Below are 25,093 nucleotides of genomic sequence, written 5' to 3'. Positions count from 1 at the left end.
CCGGGGCTGAGGGGAACAGTGTGAGAGACAGCCCTGCCAGCCCCCAGGGGAGAGGGGGAGGAGGGGAGGAGGTGCTCCAGGCCCCCCAGCAGGGATCCCCTGCAGCCCCTGGAGACACCACATTGGAGCAGGGATCCACACTGCAGCCATGGAGGACCCCACGCTGGAGCAGAATACGCCCTGAAGGAAGCTGAAGCCCATGGGAAGGATCCGTGCTGGAGCAGGTTTGTCCTGCAGGACTGCAGCCCATGGAGAGCCCACACTGGAGCAGAGGAGAAGCATGAAGAGGAAGGAGCAGCAGAGAGGGGCTGTCATGGATCGACTGCGACCCCCCATCCCCCAAAATCCCCCTGCGCTGCTCAGGATGGGGAGTCAGAGGAGCTGGGGATGAAGAAGTGATGTTGAGCCTGAGAAAAGGGGTGGTGGTGGAGGTAAGGTGGATTAATTTTTGTCCTTTTTTGTCACCATCCAACTCTATTCTAACAGGCAATAAATTAAATTAATTTTCCCCAGTTCAAGTCTGTTTTGCCCATGGTGGTAATTGATAAGTGATCTCTCTGTCCTCATGTCAACCCAGGAGCTTTTTCGTCTTATTTTCTTCTATCGTCCCACCTGCTGAAGAGTGGGAGTGAGAGAGCAGCTGGGTGGGCGTCTGACCGCCAGCCAAGGTCAATTCACTACAGAAACATCAGAGATGTTGGCACAGTTCAGGCTGCTGAGGTAGCAGCACCCATGCTATCCTTTCTCTGTGACTGAAGTTTCACCTTTCGTAACTCTTCCGTGCCAGTCTGTCAGTATTTTTACTTGTTAATCTAATTATGAGTTTACATTTTAGAGAAAAACAACAACCATCCTGTTCCTGATGTTTGAAACAGCTAATGCAAGACAAAAGAATTCCAAGTACTTAGCGATCCACAAGGAATGAGCTGATTACAGTAACGTTAAAAACAACTGGTATCACATATGCACTTGGATTTTAACCAGAGTCTGTTTTCTGCATTCAAATTTGCCAATCAGTTTCTAAGTCTCCCGTGTCAGGAGCTAGAACGGCCTGTTTCTTTTCAAACAATGAAAATTACTTTTAAAGAAACCAAATTCCACCTTCAGGGCTAAGCATCTGCAGGGTAAGACCGGGGACTGAGTCCATTAGCTATGCCAGGCCCTGCCAATCTGCATCTGGGAAAGATCTGCATAGAGATGCAGTTAGTGGAGCAAGGGACCAGATATCAGGAGAAACGGGGTTTGAGTGGTGATGTAATTCCATCCCTTGCTCATTTAAAATGTTTAGGCAACTCACTTCATCTCATGGTGCCTCGCTGCAAACACAGAAGGGGGAAATAAATGATTTTCTGCTACTTCCAAAAGGAGCTGTAAAACTGTATCTGGTTCCTAGCAGCTTTGGGATTGCGGGCAGTATAAAATGTGGAGGTAATTCTGATTTAATTTCACTCTTAAATTCTGTCAAAGTGCATCCAGTAAATAGGGAATATTCTTTATTATGACTAACAGTACCACAGGGTTTCAACCAAGACTATGAACCTGCTTTGCCAGGAAAAAAAAAAAGAAAATAGAAAAAGACCACGCACACCCTCACAGATTTGGGAACGCCTGCTTCCTTCAATGTGTTTATAGGCCCAGCTGATGACAGCTTGCCCAAGGCTGCCCAGGACGTCAGTGCCAGAGCCCAGAATTTACCTGTGACTTTCACTAGTCCTAATTCAGCACTGCAACCTGAATTCTCTCCTTGATACTTTCACAAAATGAATGAAGAGGGAGGAAATCCCAGTATTAGCAGAGATCATTCTGATGAATCACAAAACCTATAGTATGGCTGGAACATGTGTTTCTCTCCTACGCATCAGAAACAGGGATGATACAGATAATCCCCAGCAAACCACTGGCTTGGTAAAACAATTAATTACCGACCTTATAAAAGTTTAACAGGATAAAAAAAAATCCTGCTAACAGAACAGCACAATATACAATTAAGTTTTATCTTTCAACGAAGAAACCTCATTTGTACTAAAATACTGGGTGATTTATATTTTCTGTTTCAACAGATCATTTAAGATTTAACAGATTGCTGAATAAATTGTTTAAATATGTAAATCAACTGGGCATTTTGTAATATTTCTCCAAGGGCTTTTTCCCAGTAGTTCTCACCAGATCATGCAAATTACGAGTCATTCAAAAAGGAAGCATATAATATTTTAATTGACAGAGTGTTTATTTCGGCTCCAATTCTTTCCCATCTTCTCTCTCAGACAACTAGAAACAGATGACCTCCAGGAATCCCCACATTCTGTGGGGCTCATGACAAAATTGAGTATGAGAGACGGAGCACAGGAAATTAAAGTGTTTTATGTAGATAAAATGAGCTGACTTGGGGAATACAAATAGTACTAAATTACACTATATAGTCTGCCCTGTACACCTAATTTCCATGATAAATGACGAGCTATAATGGGCATTCATGCATTCCTCGCACGGCACCCCCAGAACTTCATTTCACCTCTCCCCACGTCCTGCTTAGAGGCTGGCAGCTGCCGCTTCCCAGGGGTCCGGGGGCAGCTCTGCTGCTGGGCTGCCACCACCTCCACACTTGGGGTGAGGGCAGCTCACCCGCCCGTCGTTTCCACCGCCACACGCTGCTGCAGCCAAACCCCATTTCCATGAAGCACTCCTGACTTGATGCTCAGGGAATCTACCTTTCCACCCCAAAGCCACAAAAAGGAAAGGAGGTTTCCTCCTTCTTTCCCATAACTGTCTCCTGAGACTAACTTATTAATTACCCTGCTTAACCACTAGCAGCCCAAAATCTGAACCTCTGGGCCAGAAAGGGAAAAAAAAAAGAAAAAAAAGGGGGAAAAAGAAAAAGGCAGCTTTTTCCTTAATGAGTCATGCACTGATTTAACTTCCGCACTACCTGGTGAAAAGGGTGCATTTGCAATTGCGCTACAGACTAACATCAGACATGACATTACTTTTATTTCCTGTTTGGTTAAAGCTCAACCTCTCCACCAACCTAGAGAGCAAGCAACACAGCCCGCGCTCAGTCCCTGCTAGCCAAATGGTTTCCCTCATGCGCCTCGGCTGAGATGCAAACCCTGCGGTGGCAGATTTGGGTACACCGGCTGCAGCGTACGCACGGTTCCCCAGTGAGCCACTTCAATCAGAATCCTAGAAGAGCGATTCCAGCCCTGCAGCGTGGTGCGAGCTCTGCTACCTCATGCATTATTTCAGCATGAAATATTTATAAACTGGAGAACAGGGGCAGGCTCCTTCTTTAAAAAGTGTAATGAATTTTTTTTTGAATCTATGAGCGCAACTTGTGAGAACCTGCAACTTGTTTGACATCCTGGGTTTTAATAACCCAGTCCCCAATCCTCATCCATACAAAAGGAGCCGAGATTTCACCTTGTAACTGATTTCTTATTAAAAATTGAACTTAGATCAAGCAGGTATTTTTACATCTTAGGGCTATTTTTGTTTTTCTTTGCATTAGCTCTTAACACTACATCTGTATATTTTTTGTAGAAAAGAAAAAATAACAGCATTTGTATTGTAATTATCTTTCCCCTGGCAGCAGTTTGCAGTCCGAGATTAAAACAGTGGTCACAGTCTACAGTGATACACTGTCACAAAACTGGTCCTTGGAAAGCCATAGGGGATTGACGGTGGCAAATCTGACAACTTAAGGGCCAAATCAGTATTCCCATATTACAAAGCAGTTTGTGGGAAAAGCCACTGACAGGTAAGATTCCTTCACTCTACCAGATCACACCTGTAAAATCCAACTCCTGGTTTAGTTGGAAACCAGAAGGTGGGACTTCAAAAAAGCTGCAGGTAAACTGGTCCTCTGTGGGCACCGGGGTCCTCAGCAAGTGCAGCAATCTCTTACAGCTTGGAGGACTTGAGGCTGAAGAGCACAAATCTCTGCAAATTAACCTTCTGCTTTGACGTGTTACTCTGCTAACGAATTCTGCAGAAGCAGTTACACAATTGACCTGTTCTCTGTAGCACTGATGAAGCTTTACTCTTTTTTTACCTACAGATTTAGAAATATTTACCAGCAGAGAACTAATTGACTCTCAGGAGAACAAACCCGATTTTACTTGCTTTGAAACATCAGGAAAATAATTCCAGATGCGTAGCACTTTGCAAGCAGGAATACAGCAGTTGTTACTACCTAGCATTTCTGAAGTAATTTGATTACAGAATAACTAATTACTTTTAGTTTTCATGAGACATGGAGTGATTTCATATATTATTTTTTTTCCATTTCCTATTTGGCAAAACAAAGGTTAACTGAGCTGCCTTCCAGTCAGCCCTAAAACACATCCTATCTCTGTCACATGCCGGTGTATGCCTTAATTTGTATTTCCTTCAAGCCTGCACTATAAACAGACTTCTGCGGAGGTACTGTTTGTGCAGAGGTCCTTATAAATGCCAGGGCCACTGTGAATCCAGCCCAGGGAGCCAAGAGATGTGTGTGGAGCTGAGCAGCCAAGCGTACCACGCAGCCTCTGCCAGCTCAGGGGAGCACAGCTTTCAGAGGGAATGGGCAACTCCTAAGTGTCCTAGTTTAAACAGACCACAAAAAAAGCTTAAGTCCAGTGACAGGACACTAAAAATTACTTTTAACTTGAATTATGTGTGGAATTTTAAATTCCTGCTTTGGCAATTGCACTGTTTAACCACCAGGGCAGATGCACCACAGCTAAGTTAGCAGATGCAAATCCTCTGAAACAAGACATTTACATCCCCTTACTAAAGTGATAATAGGAGAGTACTAAGGTGAGTTGCTAAAAAGATTACACTTTTACTTTATTAAGGGTAGCTGGTCTGGCTTTAACCACTTATCTCAGTACAAGGAATCTTCCAGGAAATCAACCATTTGCTCCAGCTGATAACTGTTTTCCCACCTGGGCTCATCACTTCCCTTTGGTCAGTCATTCCATTAGCAGCTGCTGCAGTGAGAGGTACCACGTGGGGAACAAAACCCTCTACTTAATATATTTCTATCTTGAGGGACATATCCTTACCACCATCAACAAAAAAGGCTCCATTTCACTCAGTGCAGCACAGGCTGTGCTGAACCTATGCCATCTGGTGCAGAAGCACACAGTAAGTACCTATTTAAATTTAGAGAGCAGTTACAGCATGACCTGCAGACCACGGCAGTAGATACTAATGTCTGAGCAACATTATGTGCTTCCATTATCACCCTGCCTTTTAAATGAAGCCCTAAAGCTGACAGCACATTAGCTATTTTTTGCAGGTGTTGTCTCTGTTACACACCACCTTCTTCGTGGCAATATAACTAATTCACTGGAAACTGCCAGACGTGGACTATACATTGCAGTATTCACTGTCTGGCTTCTTGACATTAAGTGAATACATTCAAAATGTATCAGCTTTACATCAAAGCACCTCTCTTGGAGCCAAACTCTGCAGTCCTGTGTTTAGTATATGACTTTGCTTCAGGTTCTAAATGGAGATTACACTGATTTTTAAATGCATTGCTTGAGAGCTTAAGACATCCAGGGGAGCTGTAATAAAATTTCTATCCATGTGATCAGTTCAGAAATACTGCTGTAAGATCAGCAGTATCAAAATGATTTGATAGCTTCAGTCCCCTTTTTGAACTGACAGGGATCCAGCTCCAAATAACCATAACTGGCTACTAAGCCACCATAACCGATGCCAGTTATGACGCTGACTGGTCGAGTGAGCAGTAGGGCTGAAAAGCAAATGCCATTTCTGCTCAGGTGGAAAAGGAGAGGATAGTACTACCACTAGGAAGGTGCCAGTCCTCCAACCTCCTCTACCACAGCCCATGAAATACAGTGTGAAAGTTTCTGCTGATTCCCTGGGAGCTGAACTGGGACCCAGGTTACAAACCAAGCAGATTTTAAAAGAGGTTCATTACAAACAAAACAAAAAAACAAAAACAAAAAAAACCCCATCTACATGGATTACAGCAAATCCATACATTCTCAGCACAATCGCTTGTACTTACAAAATAAACAATATTTTAAACAGCACTTTGGCCCTTGTAAAACGACTCAAGAAATGTTACAACATGACTTAGCATAAAAGTACCCTGGTTCCCACTAAACACGAAGGCTTTCACAAACTTGTACCAGTGTTGGAAAGGTCACTTAGGTTCCGACATAGAATCATAGAATGGTTTAGGTTGGAAAGGACCTTGAAGATTGCCCATGATCTTCAAGGTCCTTTCCAACCTAAACCATTCTATGATTCTATGATGATCATTGAGTTCCAACACCCCTGCCACAGGCAAGGACACCTCCCACTAGACCACGTTGCCCAAGGCCACATCCAACCTGGCCTTGAACACTTCCAGGGATGGGGCCTCAACAACTTCTCTGGTCAACCTGTTCCAGTGCCTCACCACCCTTAAAGTAAAAAATTTCTTCCTAATGTTTAATCTAAACCTGCCTTCTTCCAGTTTAAAGCCATTCCCCCTCATCCTATCACTACATGCCCTAGTAAAAAGTCCTTCCCCAGCTCCCCTGGAGGCCCCCTTTAGGTACTGGAAGGCCGCAATAAGATCTCCCTGGAGCCTTCTCTTCTCCAGGCTGAACAGCCCCAGCTCTCCCAGCCTTTCCTTATAGGAGAGGTGCTCCAGCCCTCGGATCATCCTTGTGGCCCTCCTCTGGATGTGCTCCAGCAGGTCCACATCCTTCTTATGTTGGGGACTCCAGAGCTGGATGTAGTACTCCAGGTGGGGTCCTACGAGAGTGGAGTAGAGGGGCAAACAACTGATTTGCCAGGGAATAATCAGACACTTTGAGAAGTTAAAAAGAAGCAAAACAGTAAATTCACCTTGACTTTGGGTGGGAGAGGCTTTACATCAAGGCAATGTCTTCCTAAAGTTCCTAAATCCATGCAGTAAACCACGGGGAAAGTAGTCCCCTTCAGCAGACAGTTTCTGGACAAATTTCTAGAGGCCATTTAGAAAGGTACAAAGTTGGTTGGTATGACATCCTGGTTCACAAACAGATGGAAGAATGCCACAAATTCTACACTGATAATGCATTGCTATGATGATCGGGCTCCAACAATAATTTCCATCTATTTTGTTTCAGAGATTAAAATGGCACACATGAACTACGCGTCAACCATCGCTGTGCACGTGGACCAGAGGTATTTATTACCAGTCCAGTTCTACAGCCTCAACAAGGTTCCTATTGACTTCAAGATAAATCAAGCTGGCATTTTCATGACCATTGGAAATCTGTTTTCAGACTGTAGAAATTAAGCCTGAGACAGGCATATAAAGGCAGATTTTAATTTTTTTTTTAAAAGACAGTCTTGAAAATATCTTGCTAAAAATATGTTTCATAGATTAAATATGTTTCATATATTAAATCTGTTTCATAGATTAAATATAATACTGCTATGAAAAATATGCTAAGTAGCTTAAGAGAATGAATATATTGTTACTGAAATCTATTTCAAACAGGATAGGGCTTATTTTCACTCTTTTCTTGACCTTTATTTGAGATGATGCCCTAAAACTGAATATTTTGTATTACATCTGATGGCACTAATTCAAAGGAGTTTTCAACCTATATTCAATTATCAGAGATCACAGCGCAATACAAACCTGCCCTCCCTCCCCCATTTAATTCACCATCTTGGACAGCTTTCAAAGATAGGAATGCAGTCACATCTGATTAAGAGTTTATTTATTATATTTCATGGTTCTTTGCAGAAGTAATGTAAAGATGTTAGTAGAAGCTATGGAAGGATCAAGAATAGGAGCAATTGAGCAAGCAGAGAATGCAAGGGCTTTTTGAGGTGTGCATTTTCTTTTTTTTTTTTTTTTTTAAATGAACAGGAAAGAGCCATGGTGCCGAGACTAAAAAGTCAGGAAGTAAGTGCACTGAAGTCAGCGTGCACAAAGACAGGCAGTTTTCCAATATAGCTGGTAAAGTTATGGTCACAGAAAGCAAGTGTGACTTGCTTTCAAGTGTGACACAGAAAGCCAGGGGTGACTCCACAGGAGACCACCTGCAGAAAGTCTGCATCTTTTGAGGCCTCCCAGAGCCTTTCCTCTGGAAGTAAGCCTCTTGCTGGATACATGAAAATGGGATCTGGGATCCCTAAACACTTTTGAACATAAGGGCTGAAAAGCACTCCGTGATGTTTTTAATTAGGTTGCATAGATCATTTCTCATTGCATTGTCACTGAATTCCTGAAACACCACAATAAAAATGACACTTAATTAGAATGCTGAAATTTTTATTGCCCTTTCTTAACATGCTAACATCACAGCAGAACACATTTTGTTTGTGTTCAGAAAAGGTATGCCACAGAAAACAAGAAAAAAGCATCCCTGCACTGCTTTGCTCGTTGTTGTTTGTCCTGGCCAGGAGGTACTACCTCTCCAAGGAGAGGGCACACTCAGTTCTCTGGCTCTCATGCTTCTCATTTCAGTTATCCAGCTAAAATTTCGCCTGGCATCAGCTCTGATGAATCAGTAACAACTGGAATAAGGCCAGCAACATATTTCATATGAGCTGGTAAAGAATATTGGCCATCAAAGGCCCAAGCCACTTACAGGTCTGAAACCTCCCATAGCAAGATCAGAGGGGGGATCTTTTGCGCTACTGCATGTAATATGTATTAAGGCACCACATTTAAATCTGTGTAGAGATATGTAGGCCTTATACATTGAAAACACCGCCTTCGAAGACATATACAAATGTTACAATCCCACTGCTCCATGATAACCATGTAATTGAAGGCTGCACCACAAAGTATAGAAAAGAGGAACAAATTAAGGTCACAGAAACCCCCTTAAATCTGTCATCTGAGAACTTCCAAAGTGCATTCATTTAAAATGTATCTCTCTCACACACACGCATTTAGGACCAGGGATTTTGCATTTACATCCTAGGTCCTGACTGGAATTGGAACATTTTCAGTGCTAGTACTAATCCCCAAAGAACCTCACTGCAAACAGCCCTCATTACACGATAATTCTTTGCGGCCTCCACTTTCTGACATGTCAGCCAGTTCTTAATCCTTTTAACTTCTTAATGAAGGAGTAGTTACACAACAGTGGAGTCCTGTGGAAGGTCACCGATCTGTCCCTTGAGAGCACTTCTCTGGCACATGGCACGGAGAAAAGGGCTGTGATCCTGCTCACGGGGAAGGACAGCTCTGGGACACACACCTTCTGGGAGGATGGGGCTCCCAGCCCAGGAGAAGCAGCAGCAGGCATTTAGTGCTGAGGACTAACACCACTGCGACGCACAATGTCCTCTGAAGAGATGTCCTGCTTGCAGCCCAGCTCCCTGGGCACAGGTAATGACAGCCCCTACATGGGGGCTGCAGCCCAACCTGCCTCGGGACAGCTGATCCGTGCCTCCACACATCCCAACAGCACGACAGGCACAGCATTACCCCCCTGGGGAACACCAGCCATCGCGCTGAGCCTATGAGAAGAGAAAGGAAAGCTTTTTCCTCTGAGCCTTTACAGTCCTGTGGTGGACAGGCTGAACTTTCTAGACCAAACTGGATTTATTTTGGCTCCTGGGCCTGTTTGGAGCTGCTGTGGTAGAAGAGCAAAGGCCTCGTGAGACAAGCTCTTCCAAGTAACATGCTCGTGGCCAAGGCTTTTGTGTTGCTGCAGTCATCATGAGGGCTTTCCAAGTCCAGCGGCAGGCCAGGCAGGTGGGACAGAGACAAAAAGTAAAACCAGCTGGCTATTTTCTGAGGAAGAAGCAGCTAAAAACCACAAGAATAAAACAGGACTGGAAACACTTGGCTAACAAACCAAGGGGTCAGTTTGAAGTTCAGCCTCAAGCAACTTCTTAAATAGGTCAGAGCACAAAACCCAAAGCTGAAGATTTGCATTCACAGGGGTAGAAACCTCCAGTCCCCATTTTATAGCACAGGGACTAAAGACAAAAAGGTTTGTGTTGCTCTTATGAAGCCACTATGAGGATTTTGTTGAAAATAACAAGGAAAAAGGTACTTCTCATACCTGAACATGGCTAGAGGAACTCAGGGAATCCTTATGGTGGTGGAGCTGCTGCAATTCCCTTCTGGACAGGCCAGAGACAGCCCAAAAGATTTTGTTTGCCAGTTTTGGAGCAAAATCTCATAGCTCTTCTCATGCTGGACCATATTTTCAGCCAGTGCACACCAGTATACATCAAGTGACTTGAGGATTTTGCCCAGTTAATTGACAGTTTGTCTATCATGACACAAGTTGAAAAAAAAATGAAGTGATAAAAATATAGCAACAGCTATAGCTGTGCTACTGGTGGTTATGAAGGAGCTGTTAGTTCTGGCAGTTATTAAAACCATTCAACGCAAGTGACAGATAACAATAATAAATCAGCTGACTTGTTTCACATATCCACACATCCAGTGTTTTTTGTGAGCACAGCAAGTATTCAGCCTGGAAAAACAACAGCAGCTCATTACAAAGCCCTATCAGCCACTGCAACATACATTAAATTATTGACACATAACAAAGCCGAAATGAAAACCCTCACTTGAAGGGTAGTTCCTTCAGATTTAAACAACAGCTGCTAACTGGTAACTTGCTTTCCAGTTACCGGTCTCACAGAGCAGTAATTGCTTTTATATTAGCTAAAAGAGGTACTGTGTCATTTTCCATCAATACAAGGGCTGTATCCCAGATGGGGTGGCCTTGGGACCCTACTGGGAAGGTGCAAGAGGATACACATGCAGTGAGAGCATGTCCTCACCAACTGCAAGACCTACCTGTCCTCCCTGTCGAGGACCCAGCCTCTCCTGAAGGGGGCCCTCCGGCCACCCCTTACTCACCAGGCAAAGGCTGAGCACCAGACTGGACCAACGCACCCGAAACTGTGCCCTTCCCGGAGCATGGCACCATGGGCAGGACAGGGAGGATGAAATGCAGGTACCCACCAGTGACAGGCAGCAGGATCAGGTGCCTGCTGAGAGAGTACGCTCGGAGGAAGAGCTCAGAGCTACTGAGGTGCAACCTGTCCTTTTCCTACAATTAATGGAGCACAAAGGCTGTGAGCAGTTCTCTTTTAAACCCCAGTATACAACAAGGCACAGCAAGAGAGTACCAAGCAGCAGTTTTCCATCTTTGATGCAGCCCTGCTCTCCCCCATGCAGTCTGGGCAGCTGGAAGCTCCTCAGAAGCAGTCCAGGTGATTTTCTGGATGAGCCAGCAAGCCTCCCCCCTGAGGAGGAACCTGCCTGAGTGGGATTCCCTGGCATGGCCACTCAGTGCTTTGGAGGGGACTGCACAGCTCTTCAGATGCCTACTGGGCCATCCTTCTGGGGAATTACTCACAGACACGCAGAACAAAACGTCCCTCATAGGAGGTAAAAAAAACCCCAACTCCCTCCTTTAAACAAGGAGGCACGGCTCAAAAACCCAAAGTTGCTTTGTAACTTGTCAAATTGGAGTGGTGTAAACCAGAGCTGTTTCTCCAGCACTGCACAGGCCAGTGGACACACAGAGATGATGTCCCCACTGGATAAACAATACTGATCCCTGTCTGCTGCGCAGATGCCAGCCTGGAGGTCAGCTTGGAAGTAGCTGCTGTCAGCCTGTGCCTGCAGAGCGATACGGGAGAGAGACCCTCTACCTACCACTTTGCCAAAAGCTTCAGAATGTTTGATCAGAACAAATTCTTACTTCTCTGGCTAATGAGAAAGGACCTTCCGAAGTCACCAAACCCACCCCCAATCAGCGCAGGCAGCCGAGCCATAGAGGCCATTTCAGGAGCTGATCACGCTTCCTCACACACCTACTTCAGAAGAAAGGAAGACTGGGGAGGGGCGTGAGGAGTAAGCAGGAAAAATTTCCTCTCCTGAAGGAGAATATGGAATTTTAATGCAAAATAAATTATGTTAGAAGACAGTGACAATGTAAGCTTACCACATACAGACATTAAATACCATAGCTCCCTTCCTAATCTCAGCACATTATCTTAATGTAGCATATTATTTGAAACATACAGCAGACATGCCACTATGTTTACAGCACCCCTGTCATATAGCAATTTTGAAAGCATTATTGTCAAGCTAACATTTTATTACATTTCTGGAAATATGCTAATCCAACATTAAGTTTTGTTCAACAATCATGAGGGCTTAGGAACAAAGACGTATTGTGCTTTACTTCAGACAATTTTAAATTTGTTGTTGAAAATGGAGAATGAGGGCCATAACTTTTCATCCATCCCTGTCCCCTTGAAGCTCTATTCTTTCGCTCTCTGCTGGAATTTAATATCAAATTATCCCTGCAAGGAGCCACCAGAGGAAAGCAATGCGAGGTAAGCAGATTGGCGATCCTGTCATCCATTTTCATAATTTCAGTTTATGTAAATAGGCCAGCTATTTCCAAGCCAAACACAGGGTTACTGCCACGGACTGAACAAACAATATTAGCTTTCAGCCATGTAAATATATTAGCTATCATCAGACACAGCCTCCCTGAGATCTTTGGGGACTAGGACCATGCAGCATAGCAAGTGGTCGGCACACTGCAGTGCAGGAGAAGCTGTGCCCCAGAGCAGAGATGTTGGCAAACAGAAAGGCAGACAAAAATAACTGTTGACTTAAAGGAATGCAACGTTTGCACATGAGATGCTCTGACAAAATAGCTTTGTGGCAAGGTTACTAATGACTTAGATTAGATTAACACCAGGGCTTCTCACTCACAGCTGAGGGTGCTTTTGTGCTGAACATAGCATACAAGGACTTCTCACACGTGAGGCCATTCTCTCTCTGGTTTTCATCTGAATGTGCTTATCCATGGCATATTCAGTGTTTATATTCAGACATCAAACTTTGGCTCCAAGTAATCAAAATTCTGCCCATAACCCAAATAATTCATCTTTATTTGTGGTAGTTTATACCGCTTTCAGAACTGAGGAGCCATCACCAGTAGAAGTACATGCTATGTGGATGGCAGACAGACAATGATGCCCAGACACTGTTGCCTTCCCTGACAGGATATCGTGAGCACAAGACTGAAGCAACTGACAATCTTAAGTGTTTTGAAACCCTTGGAAGATGATATGCTACACAAGTGGAAAGCAAAGATGATTACAGAAAAGCTGTATTCTTTATACAAAATATCGCACTAACAAAATTCTTGTTACTGTTCCAGGAAAATCTCAAAGATCTCAAGAGATGTATTTCAACAAGGTCTTGTACAAAATACTATTAGAGTTGCTTTAGTCCCAACAATGAAAAGTTAAGTGTTAAATTTATGCTGGCTGCCTTTTTTCTCTCCTCTTGGTTTACATTTCCAAAGCAGCAGATGAGGAGAGGTCCAAAACCTCAGGGACTTGAAGGATTTGATCCAAACAAAAGAATTAAGAGCTACTGTCACGTACCGTTTAAACACCATCATATTATAAGTGCTACTTATACGTATGTAATTAATCCTGGGTCTCTCCACAGCTCGTCTGAATTCTCCTCAGTCTGCTATCAGAATATTTCTGCTACTCTTTTCCTGCACAGGTCTGTTGCAGAGGTGCTGTGACACGGGAACAAGCACTCTGCCGTGCTCCTCCATCCTCCCAATTTGCTACCCCAACCAAAGCGGCAGATGCCAGCTGGGCTGGAGAGCTCCTGGCAAGGGGCTCTCCGGGGCTCCACGGCGCCTTGAGATCCGAAAACCCGGTGCTGCCAATGGGCACCACCGATGGGCGCTTCCACAATACAGATACCAGAACAGGACCGTAACGCCAGATGGTACTCTAGATGGTTTTAGTGTTGCAAGAAAATGGCAAAGTAGAATTTCAAAAGAAAATTGATTTTAAGATAATAACTGTGTGTATATATACACACATACATACATATATACATGTGTATATACATATACACACTGTGTAGAAAAGGTAATAGGCAGCAGCTGCAATCCCCTGCCCTTTCCTTGACAACCTTCCTGTTCTCCCCAGTTGACGTTACCTCACCTGGTGGGACGCGAACTGCTCCTGGGGGACTCTGTCCTCTGAAGTGCAAGACAGGGGTGACACCCCCTCCATGGTGGGACACGCCACTCTCCAAGGGTAACTGCTTCCCTCCTGTCCCAAATCATTATTTCTGTTCTGTTCCTTTTACTGGGGAGGAGGAGGGATTACCAGTGGTGAGGGGAGGGAAGGATGGGACAGCGGTTACATCCAGGCCCTCTCTAACCCTCATGTTGGAAAGGAAAAGTCAAATGCACAGGCACAACAGGAATAAGCAGTACAGAGCATCAGAGACCAAGACCACAGTTGCTGTGACAGCATAAGCATGGACATTTGGGACTGCATTTTATATGTTATTCCTAGTTTACTAACACTGGTGCCCTATGGGCTGCTCAGCAGCTGGAAATAGCTACAGGGCAGCAGTACCATAATTATACCTTCATTAGATCACCTTGACCATGAACTGTATAAAGGACTGGAGTAGAGATAGTTTGCACAGTCCCTTCACACTTCAATAGTAGTGTAGCAAGTCCACAAGGCACCTAAAAATAAGGCTCACTGCCTCTTGGCTGATGAACAGATGTTTCAACAATAGCTGTAGATCCTTAGTACCTCTTGTGCTTGTGACAAACTGTACCACGGGCCTCAATAAAGAGAGAGAAGCTGAAACATTCAGCATTAAACCAAGCCTCCCTTGTGAGCAAAAGGAATAACTCCATTTAATGACAGCCGTAAAAATCTCTTATCCATGTGGATGAGCCAACAGAGGGAGACATGATGATGAAACAAGCCTGTCCAGTTTGTGGTATTAGTGTCCCTCCAACCCATACTACACACTTATGTATGGAGTAAGTCCCAGGAGAAATCTTGGATTTTACAAAAGTAATTCATTACAAGGAAAAAAAAAAGTTTTTTAGCATAGCGGAAGGGACTCTGGAAGTAAATATCACAACTTTTTCCTTTTTTAAATAGAGAAAAATCATTGAGAAAACTTCATTGAATTTCTGAAGATTACATTAACTGTGGAATTTCTATCTAGTTGAGGCTATAAATCTCGAAGGAACTTGTGGCTGCCCTGTGAATTAATAGTTCATTTCCTTTAATTTTTAATAACTCACTCACATATGCTGAACTTTGTTTCTGTCCCTTAAAGAGGAGCATTAAGATTAGAACGAAAGTTTATCTCTCTAGGACAATATTGTTCAAATATTGAATTAGTGATTTTTATTTGGATTGGCTGCAATCACACTGCGCAGCACCGAATCGCCCTCGTGCTCAGCTTTTGACCCAGAAGTATCTTCATTAATAACCCTGCTCTGAGTTGGTGTGATATTACTTACTACAGAGGAACCAGTACAAAATGCAACAGACTAATCCTCTGAGAATCCTGCGAGCTCAGTGAAAGCTCAGAATTAGCCAGTAAAACGGGAATTCTCCAGCTGGGGGTAGGGGATGCATGTATGCATTGGATGTGCAGGGAGCGGATGAGTCAGCTGAGGTGGAATTTGTCCTGTACATCTCCTGACCCTCAAGGATTGACACACCTGATTAAGCAGCACTTGAACAGGGAGCAAGGGAGCATGAAGTAGCAACGAACATGGACGGTATCATGGTGATTGAAAAAAAAAAAAAAAAGAAAAAAAATTATTTTCTAACACTTGGATTCAACAAGGTACTTGAGCTTACAACTTGTCCCATTAGAGCCAAGTGCACGAAATCCCCACTGAAGTAATTAGCTTATTGATTTCAACATGATGAGGACTCTATCCATTGCATCTACTCACTGCCTTGAAGTTACAAATGCATTTAACTACTTTGCCGAACTGGTGCCTACCAGACTATCTGAATTCTCTTGCAAGCTTTGCGTGTACAGATGACTGAACAAAGTTACATATTCTTATAAAATTCAGAGGTGGACCTTTCCCCCACCTGAAAAAGGGAAAGGTGTGTGTGTGGGTTTAAGATAACAGACAGAAGGTAAAATTCTTATGAAGAAAGGACAGTATTCTTGTGATCAACATAATCCCCAGGCTCAGTCTTTACGTCAGTCTTACTAAGTGTTAAGAAAACATTTATCTTTTACATGACCGAACCTTATGGGAAAATCCTACAGGCTTCCAAAACAGACCACTGCAAGTGATAAACACAAAATTATCTCTCCTTTTCACTGAAAAATCTTTTCAAAATAAACAGTGCAGTATAAGCAAGCTAATTTCACCAAATTCCTTATGAATGTTTATTTTTCCCCCTTAAGAGTTTTCCGTAAGCCACAGAGAGCATTTCAGTGATTTATACCTTAATGCTTCTACTTTCAGGCCAAATTCTAACAATCTCCCAAATGATGAAAAACAGATGATCCACAGGGATGTCAACAACTCAAGTTTTAGCACAAAACCGTGCTAGCCTTTTTTCATATGAACAACTGAACTTGCATATTTGCAAAGACTTCCAGTTTTCACTAAAAAGAGTATTCTACTTCTTATAGCTACCTGCTAAAATAACCCCCCCCAAACTTCCAAAAAGAACCAAACAAGCAAAAGAACCCAGTCCCATTAGTCCCAAACATTTCAAAGCAATTAGTCAGACACACCCCCCCAAAAAAGAGGTGGGAGACAGGAAGCGGGAGCTATCTTTTGTGAGCTGCTGTTTGGCAAACAAAACAGTTTTTTCCCATTTTGAGCTGCTTGTCACAACATAGGGTCAGAAATGAAAACACAAAGGGCTAAAGAAGAGGCGCCCTGTGTTTTAATTCTGGTGCTGACAAGGGTTTCCTCTGCAGCCATCGCTAAGAGACGATACTGCTCTGGTCATAAATCTGATCACACATTCTCTGCTGAAGGATATGAACTAGGACAATAGGCATGGAGCAAAAAAACAACTGGAAGTTCAAACACTTTGCAAAGGTCACATTTCAAATACCAGTTCTCTCTCCAGCAGATCTTACAATGAAAACATGGTCTTTCTCTAAGCTGTGGTTAACCAACCCCCTGCACAGATAGAGTTGGATACCTCTCTTGCGGAGGTCTTCCCAGGCTGAAGCACAGATCACGTACTTCCACAGGTACTCCAGATGTTGAAGACCAAGGATTAAAAGGCTGAATTGCTGTTCACCTCTTAGACAGAATGAAAGGGAAATGGTTTTAGCCTAATTATCAGTCTTGCTCTTGCCGATGACATTTTTATTAGTCAGCCCCCAGCACTCAACACAAGCACGCTTAGGCTCTGCTCCGTGTGCTCGTTCAGGGAGACTCGCTTGATCAGAAGCCACAACCTCAAGCCAAATTGAAAAAATAACTATTGAACCCAGTCTTTGGTGCACCTCTGTCCTCATATCAGAAGTCACAGAGCCAGCAACATGAAATGGCAACTGGCAGGTGAACTGCAGTTTTACATATTGTCCCAAAGTGCTTCAATCATAGGAAAATTTGAACATTACATTGATGAAGAGGAACACAATTTTATTTTAAGCAGAGTACCATACAACTGTAGTGCAGACATAGAACCAACCCCAACCCATATGCTGCTTCACATATTTACTGTAGGATGCCTGAAAGTGTATAATTTTAATTATTTGGAATCTACAGTGAATGCCAAGCTTCCTGACATTTTTTTTTTTTATTATTATTCACTATGAACTCGAGGCTACATCTCTATATTCCTAACTCTCAAAAAGTTAATTCTGTCCTTTGGTGCACTCCTCCTCCATACCCACCCTCCATCCCGCATTCTTGTATCAAGTGAATCAGCTTAAGGGATGTTCTCCCTTTCATGAACAAAAATGGCATTCTCTGAGGTCAGCTGCTTTTCTCAAAAGTACTACTGGATATAAAGTACTTCACGTCAAATGCCACACTTAGATACACTACACACGGCTTTTTCTTCAGTTTTGCAGGCTGAGGCATGCACACGATTTTTATGCTAACTGTATTCTCTGCCTCTTTTCCTCCCATTCTCTCTGTCTGCCTTCCTTCCTTCCTGCCCACATTGTGCAACCTCTAGACGTAAAACAAAACAAAAAACCCACCCAAAAAAATCACCCCCTCCAACATACATTAAGTTCACGTAAATAACACCTGACATTTCAGTGGTCACTGAACAGGCTGCTGCTTCCTCATTATCTCTGGTAAGAATTTTTCACCTACTCTCTTGCAAACCACCACCTACTACCTAGAATGAGATCACAGTTATCTAAAGTTCTTATTTACTTTTTCCTCCAGTTACTTTTAAAGTCCTTGGAATCACCTGTTTTGGTTTCTTTTGGGTTTTTTTTCTAAATAAAAATTGCCTTAGAGTAAGTCATTCTGAAAAGATTCTGAAACGTCATACACTTTGCAATGTAATGTAGCATCACTGCATCTTAACTTTCTTTTTCTGCTTAAGCCAATAACCTAGTTTACTACCCTTAAAGACTTATCCAGCAAAATACGGACCAATCACCAGGGCTGAATATTTTATCAGTGATTTTTCTTAAATACTGTCAGCCAAATCTGGGTGTAAGTCCCTTCATTTCCACTGAATATTCAACTGGCCCAGCAGTATTAATCTGAAAGAACAGCTGGACTATTTGTCCTCTTTGCTCCATTATTTACCTGGAATCTGGGATTATTTCACATCAACTCACCACTGCTGGCTGTGAAGTGATGTGAAAGAGCAAAGGCAGTACCTAGATGCACCCCCAACAGCATGCAACTACTGACATCTCTGCACAGAGAGCTCGCCGCGGCTCAAAAGTTACCTCTGGTCAATGACAAAGACAAGGCACAATGTGGTGGAAATTAAACTGGCAATTAGCCCACAAAAAATCCACCAGGATATGCATGAGGGCCAGACAATTTGTGGCCTCTCAGAAGCAAATACAAAGAGCACTGTCAGGAACACTCACGCATACAGATTTGGGTTCTGCAGAAGAAACCCCTTTCGTACCCACTGCCACCTCTGAGGAGCTCTGGGGTTTGAGGCAGAAACTGAAGGCAATAACCAGATGTCTCCAATTCCTCTGAGTGACAGAAAGCAAAATGCTGCTGGTTGGTTAGTTAGGGAGATACTGTCGTTGTGGGCAAACCTGGAGCATCTGTCACAAAGAAAACACGCTGCAGTCCTTGCAGTCTTGGTAGCAAGCTGCAGAAGCAGACGCAGCACAGGGAAACAGATAAAAGGTCAGTCACAAATGATTCAATAGCTTAGAAACGAGCTGAGGAGGAGGAGGAGGGCAGTTTGAGTTTCTTGACTCAAAGGGCCGGGATGATGCTGAAGGCTGGGAAGGGTGCCTCCAATGCTTTCTTCTGGTGGGGCGTGAAAAGGTGGGCAGGAGGAACAGTCTCAGCACTCAAGCACCCCTGCACCTTTTCTTTCATCCCACGGACACAGCTTTGTTATGTTGCACAAATCCAAACACAAATTTGCAATTTGTCCAAGAGAAAAACATTTTTAGAAGGTCTAACTATTAAACACTAGATGCTGAGGAAATAAATAGGAGGAAATGCATATGCATCAGAGGAAATAATGACAGGCTGTAGCTGTTGAAAACTAGTAGGAAGGGAAATATAGATAGAACATTAATGCTGTAACAACTTGCTCTGGAAGGGTATCACGAAGGAGGGCAAAGAGGAGGAAGGATGTGTTACCTTATATTAGAAATGCTCATGGGATTACAAACAACTCAGTCACAGACCTTGAATACTTACAGATTGTACCTGCAGTCCAACTAAAGATGGAGTCACTGGAACGTCTCTTACAGGCCCTGAAATCCTAATACTAAAGTTAGCCGATAATTCTGCATCTGTTCTTCATGCGTGCAAAGAAAAACGGGGTAATCATAGATGCACACAGCCTGGAGGATGTTTGCTGAAAACCTCATCTGACTAAAGGAAAAAAATTCCCTGGTGTCTTCAAAAGATGATGATTTCTTAAAACAGAAAATTCTCAAACCCTACATGGAATATCTCAATGTTGAATCTCATTTTAATGAGTGAAGAGAATTAATTAATCACCTAAAAGCTTCAAGCAACTTAAGTATGAATGATCATGAACTAGTAACACTGACTTCGTTTTAAAATCAGTATATACATTATTGCCTGGTGTTTATAGTCTTTTTCCACAATTGCTGGCATGTGGGTCTAGAAAGAGAAGAGTGAGAGGCGTGAAAGAAAAGAGGGAATTGTTGAAAAAGAACCTACTGTACACCAGAAGGCTTTCCCCAAACTGCAAGAGAGAGTTACACTTGTGAAAAAAAAACATCCCAGAGAAGATAAAGTGCAGAAACTTCAGATAGACATGCAGATTTATAAATAATGGAGAGAGCAGAGAAATTAGTGGCAAATAAATGAAGAAGCACAAGCAACCTCTAAAGAAGCAGAGGAGCCAGTGCAACACTGAGGACTGCTAATGGTGTTTCAGACAGTAAAAAGGCACTTCTGAAAGCACCCGTGCAGATCGAGTCCATTGTTCGGTGCAGACAGTAGGATCAAAAATGACGACATGGGAAAACAAGGATATTTAAAGCACAGCATTATGTGGATTAAAAATAGTGCTTTAAAAGATTTCAATACACAGTTGTTAACAGAACAACATACGCAGAGGTCGGTAGTGGCCATTTCCAAATTCCAGGGGTTGTGTCTTCTTCTAATGCAGTTTCATTGGTTTGTCATTTTGGGGTGAGGCAACACGAAATTTCCACGGGAAAAGCCTGCATATAAAAGACCCCACCAATATAGTGCCAAATAATGAGAAGGGAGCCTAGTCAAAGTCACAATAACATCTTTCGCAATGCAACTAAATGCAAGGTAGCAACCCTAGCAAAGCACAGTTTGCAGGCTGAAAGCAGTAGACATGCTTTGAAGACTGTGACTTGAGGACTCAGAGCTGTAACAAATTGCCAAGTTCATTTATGTCTTCTGTGATCATCACAGATAGCTCCTTCAAAACAGATACTCAAAGAAAGATACAGGAAAAAATAACCTTAGCAAGGCTTCTGTCAAAACCCCGTGCTCAGCCCCGCTAGCCACACTTCAAGAAGGAAGTGAAAATACTAGAGGGAGCTCAAAGGAAGGCCAAAGAATTGACCCCTGGGCAGGGCAAAGCATAACAAAGCAAATCTTACATGTGAGGCTGACAGAGTTCACCCAGCCCAGCGATAAGGTTGAGAGCTGTCATGATGACTATTTAGGGCCACATTTCAAACTCACGGATAAGTTAAGAGCTGGCAGTAGGAATTTCAACCTTTGTTTCCCAGCAAAATTTCCCAGCAATGTTAGTAAATGAACTATAGAACAGTTTACCAGGACAGATGGTCAAGTCATTAACGCCTGAAGTTTTCAAAATGAGATTACACATGTTTAAAGAAGACACGCCCAAAACAGCTTTTAGCGGGTAAAAAAAATTTGATGGCTCAATCACGCAAAATGTCAGGTCAGAGGAGTATAATGACTCCTGACTGCTCTTTCAGTCTATGAATTGGAGTACTTAACCATAAAAAATTAGAAGAATCAAATGTCTCCGAGACATGTTGTGGCAAACAGCACTTGTAAGAGCCCCTCCAGTATTCAAAACCATCCAGATACACACAAACCATGCCAACATGTCAGAGCCACTCGCACTCAGCTCTAATTCAATAGCTGTTTACATTTGTTAAATAAACATACAACAGACTAGGTGTCAACCTGGCGCTGAAGGCATGGTTTGAACATTTCAGCAGTCACTCTAAAGAATCCCCTGGTCGATCCTTTCCAACGCAGAGCTCTGACATTAGGCTAAGCAAATGCCAGTGATGTTCCCGTGGAAGTGGGACACAAAATCCACTTGCTTTGTTGCTCTATGAGAAGCCTCCTTCTTATAATGTGATATCCTGTGCTATTGTGTCCATCATTCCTAACCCCATGTGAGCTGGAATATGGTATTCAAAAACTGCACCTCCTTCCACACATGTAAATGGGAAAGCAATTTTGGAATGAGAAAAGGAAAAAACCATCAAAGCAGACATCCCCTAGGTGAGCGGGGAAAAAAAATCACTCATCATTCTCCAACAGTAATCAATCTTAAGTACATGCTTTTTTATTTCCAGAGGAATGAAGGATTCTGGTACTCTATCATCATTTTATTTACTTTAGCTCAGGAAGTGTCTGATCTGCTTTAAAAACTGTGGATCAATTCTGTATTAAAATACCATCACTCTGCCTACTCCTTCAAAGCGCTGTAAAATATGCTGAAGGGAACACTGGCATGTTCCCCAGGTACCATGGCTAAAACAAAATGTGCAACAGAGGAGTCTTTTTAGAAAAAGCAGTTACCACCTTCCCACTCACTCCTCCCCAAGCATGGAGCAGTCCATATGACGTACCTCTTCTTACTTTTCTGGTTTTAGTCAAGAATACGTCAAAAATATGTCACACGCTGCATGATAAAGGTTAAGGAAATTACTGGTGCGGTTGACGAAACAGAAGGTAAGGTGCCCTATCTTGAAGAACATTTTATGTTTTGTTTAGGTTTGTCCTCACATACGAATGCAATACTGATGGGTTGTCACTTAAATTAAGCCCAGAGCCTAGAGTCAGGTCCGCTAGCACACAGGCTTCTCTTCTTCCTCACTGATGCAGGGCTAACAGCTGCACTGGAGCCTATGTTTTTAATCAACAGTTTACTCCTCTATTTTTCTTTAGTTAGGAAATATTCATGCCCACCCCATTTCACCTGCTGGGGTTTTTTTTAAGCACTGTGAAACATGTTATTCATACCGCAGTGTTAAACGGTCAGAGTACCCTCACTTAGAATCTATTCAATAAATTCCACCAAAAGTCAAAACACCATTTGAGAAAAACAAGTAAGCCAATAGAAAGGGAAAAAAAAAAGTACTCAAAGAAAAAAGAATCTCAAATCCAAATCATCTGAATAGTGGTTTGACTCAGGTATTTTAACAAAGCATTTCAACAAAACCCACAAGATTTCTATTCACTGTCCTTTTCATCTGAAGAGCTTGAAACAAAGTTCTCACCACCTCTAGAACTTACGTCCGTGAATTATATAATTGTACACAAGCTAAGGACATAACCCTCAATTTTAGCAAGCTTTCTGGTATGCTTCAAAAATATGTGCAACATGAGACTTTAGAGGAATACCAACGTTTGTTACCAGCAAGCGAAAAACCAAACAAAAAAAACCCAAACCCTGCCACTGTTTGTTGCCAAAACACAGTTTCCCACAACCTGGTTTTACATCAATTCCATGAACACATCACACCAGTTTTTTTCTAAAGTGCAAATATACTTACGAAAGGACATTCCCAATGTAGGCATAATATGAACAGCAGTAGGGAGTAGTCCCATCACAGCAGTAAGCTTTGCAGTCATTATCACACTGAGCCAGACAATCTTCTGCTGAATAAAAATAACATTCATGCGGTCAAATGGCAGCAACAACAAAATGCTGTACAGCACAGCTTTAAAGAAAATGCAATCTAACAGTTTTATACAATCACAGGACTTCACTCGAGGCGCGACCTGACCCTGTAATCCAAATGGCAGCCCATTCCCACTCGTTCTGCATTTCAGTAGGAAGTTCAGAGTTAGGTGCTTTGGTGTATGGGTATTTTGTAGCTGGCCGTATCGGTTACTTCTTATATTTAATCATTTAAAATAAAAAAGACCATTTTGAAATGTCAAGACGCCACGGATCACCTTTTTCCATTCCAGCAAGGAGTCCAGAGGGAACCCTGAGGCCAGGCTGTCTGTCTCGCTGAGCTGCAGGAGAGGAGAAGGAAGCTGCTTGGGAACTGGCTACCTCCTCCCCTCCCTGCCCAGTCCCAGCCCGGGGCGTAAATTAGAGCTGCCTGGGGCTCCCTCGTCCTCCACCAGCTGGCAGCAGCTCCCCTCACTCTGCTCCAACCCCAGGGCCATGGCCAGCGTGGCATGGTGGCACCCAACATGGGGGTGACCAGCATGGGGGTCAGCGGTGCCCTCTCTGCCCCACTGCCAAGGACCGTTCTGCCCAACCGGGGCCACAAACGATGGCCAGGGGCCATCAGCGATGCTCTGCTGGACTGAGGAGCAACTCAAATTGTGAAATGACAGTAAGAGAGCTCTTTACAATTAAGAAATGTGGAAGAACATGTTTTACTGCTGTGAGAAGCTGTTTTAAAGCAATCGTCCTCTCGTCTCTGGGTACTGCTAATGCACTGTAAAAGCATCCTCTTCCCGAATCTCATCCCAGTCTCTCCTTCCCCACTGCCAGGACCTCAGCTGCTGCCTGGATGAACACAAATGAACCCCCTGCCCCACACACCATCACCCTTGGTCACCTCTTTGGTGACCCAAATGCACGCTGCCACAACTGGGGCCTGAAAGCGAAGACAAACTATGCTTCTGCATTTCCGACACGCTGTGGCTGCTGTTCCCCAGGCAGGAGATTTTGCTAGGGGTTTCCCACTCTCCTGTTCCCGTTACTGCCTTTCATCCATGCTGGCACAACTTTCGTTGTGCCGGGACTCGGGCAACCCTACCTCCTCTCAGCTGTGGCCACACTCCCCTCCCCGTCCCACCTCTGCCTGCAAGTTCCCACCTTACGTCGAGGCTCCTCTGCACGCTGACTGCGTGGCCAACAGCTCATGCTGCCGACCCATCCCAAATCTGCAACCTTACGCGTTAGATGTTAGCGGGTCAGCTCTCTGAACCTGCTCACGCTCGGTCTCTGCTTGAAAACAAGCACCAGGTGAGGGGTAAGGGCCAGAGAGGGCCGCCGGACACAGCAGCTCACGCAGCTGTGCCCTAAACCTGTGCAATCACCCTTGTATGAAAGAAACTCCCATGCACCAAAAAGGCGGAACAAGTGACCCACCAGTCTGAAGACCAACAAGCAGATTGGGGCGGCCGGAGGGGACACGGCAATCTCCAGAAGGAGAGGGGAGGCCGGTGACTGGCATGGGCCCTGCTGCCAAGGAGCGGCAAGGGGGGGGAACGACTGCCGTGCCCACCCCGGGGCTTTTTGCACTGTCGCCCTCGCTGGATTCCCCACACCGGCAGCTTCAGGCTTTTTGCCCCGTCACCCATTTTTTGGCACCAGCCCTTGGCACCTGCGGCTCTGGCCCCTGACCCAACCAGTGCCATACCGCCAGAAGCCACCCCAGCGCCTA

General features: G+C 43.7%; 1 protein-coding gene across 1 annotated transcript in view; it reads right to left on the bottom strand.

Moving 5' to 3' along the window:
• CYYR1 (cysteine/tyrosine-rich 1) overlaps positions 1–25,067 on the bottom strand; it is a 62,074-nt gene extending 37,007 nt beyond the window's left edge. Inside the window, exons 1-2 of the mRNA XM_009894933.1 lie at positions 24,935–25,067; positions 23,237–23,342 (exon numbers count right to left, since the gene is read on the bottom strand). Of these exons, the coding sequence (XP_009893235.1) occupies positions 23,237–23,342; positions 24,935–25,067 (239 nt within the window). The remainder of the gene's footprint in view (positions 1–23,236; positions 23,343–24,934) is intronic.
• Between the last annotated feature and the right edge of the window lie 26 nt (positions 25,068–25,093).

The sequence above is a fragment of the Charadrius vociferus genome, unplaced genomic scaffold (assembly GCF_000708025.1).
Source record: "Charadrius vociferus isolate BGI_N301 unplaced genomic scaffold, ASM70802v2 scaffold201, whole genome shotgun sequence".
NCBI classification, from domain to species: Eukaryota; Metazoa; Chordata; class Aves; order Charadriiformes; family Charadriidae; genus Charadrius; species Charadrius vociferus.
The sequence above is the reverse complement of the archived record's forward strand: the minus strand, read 5'-3'. Positions and strand labels throughout refer to the sequence as shown.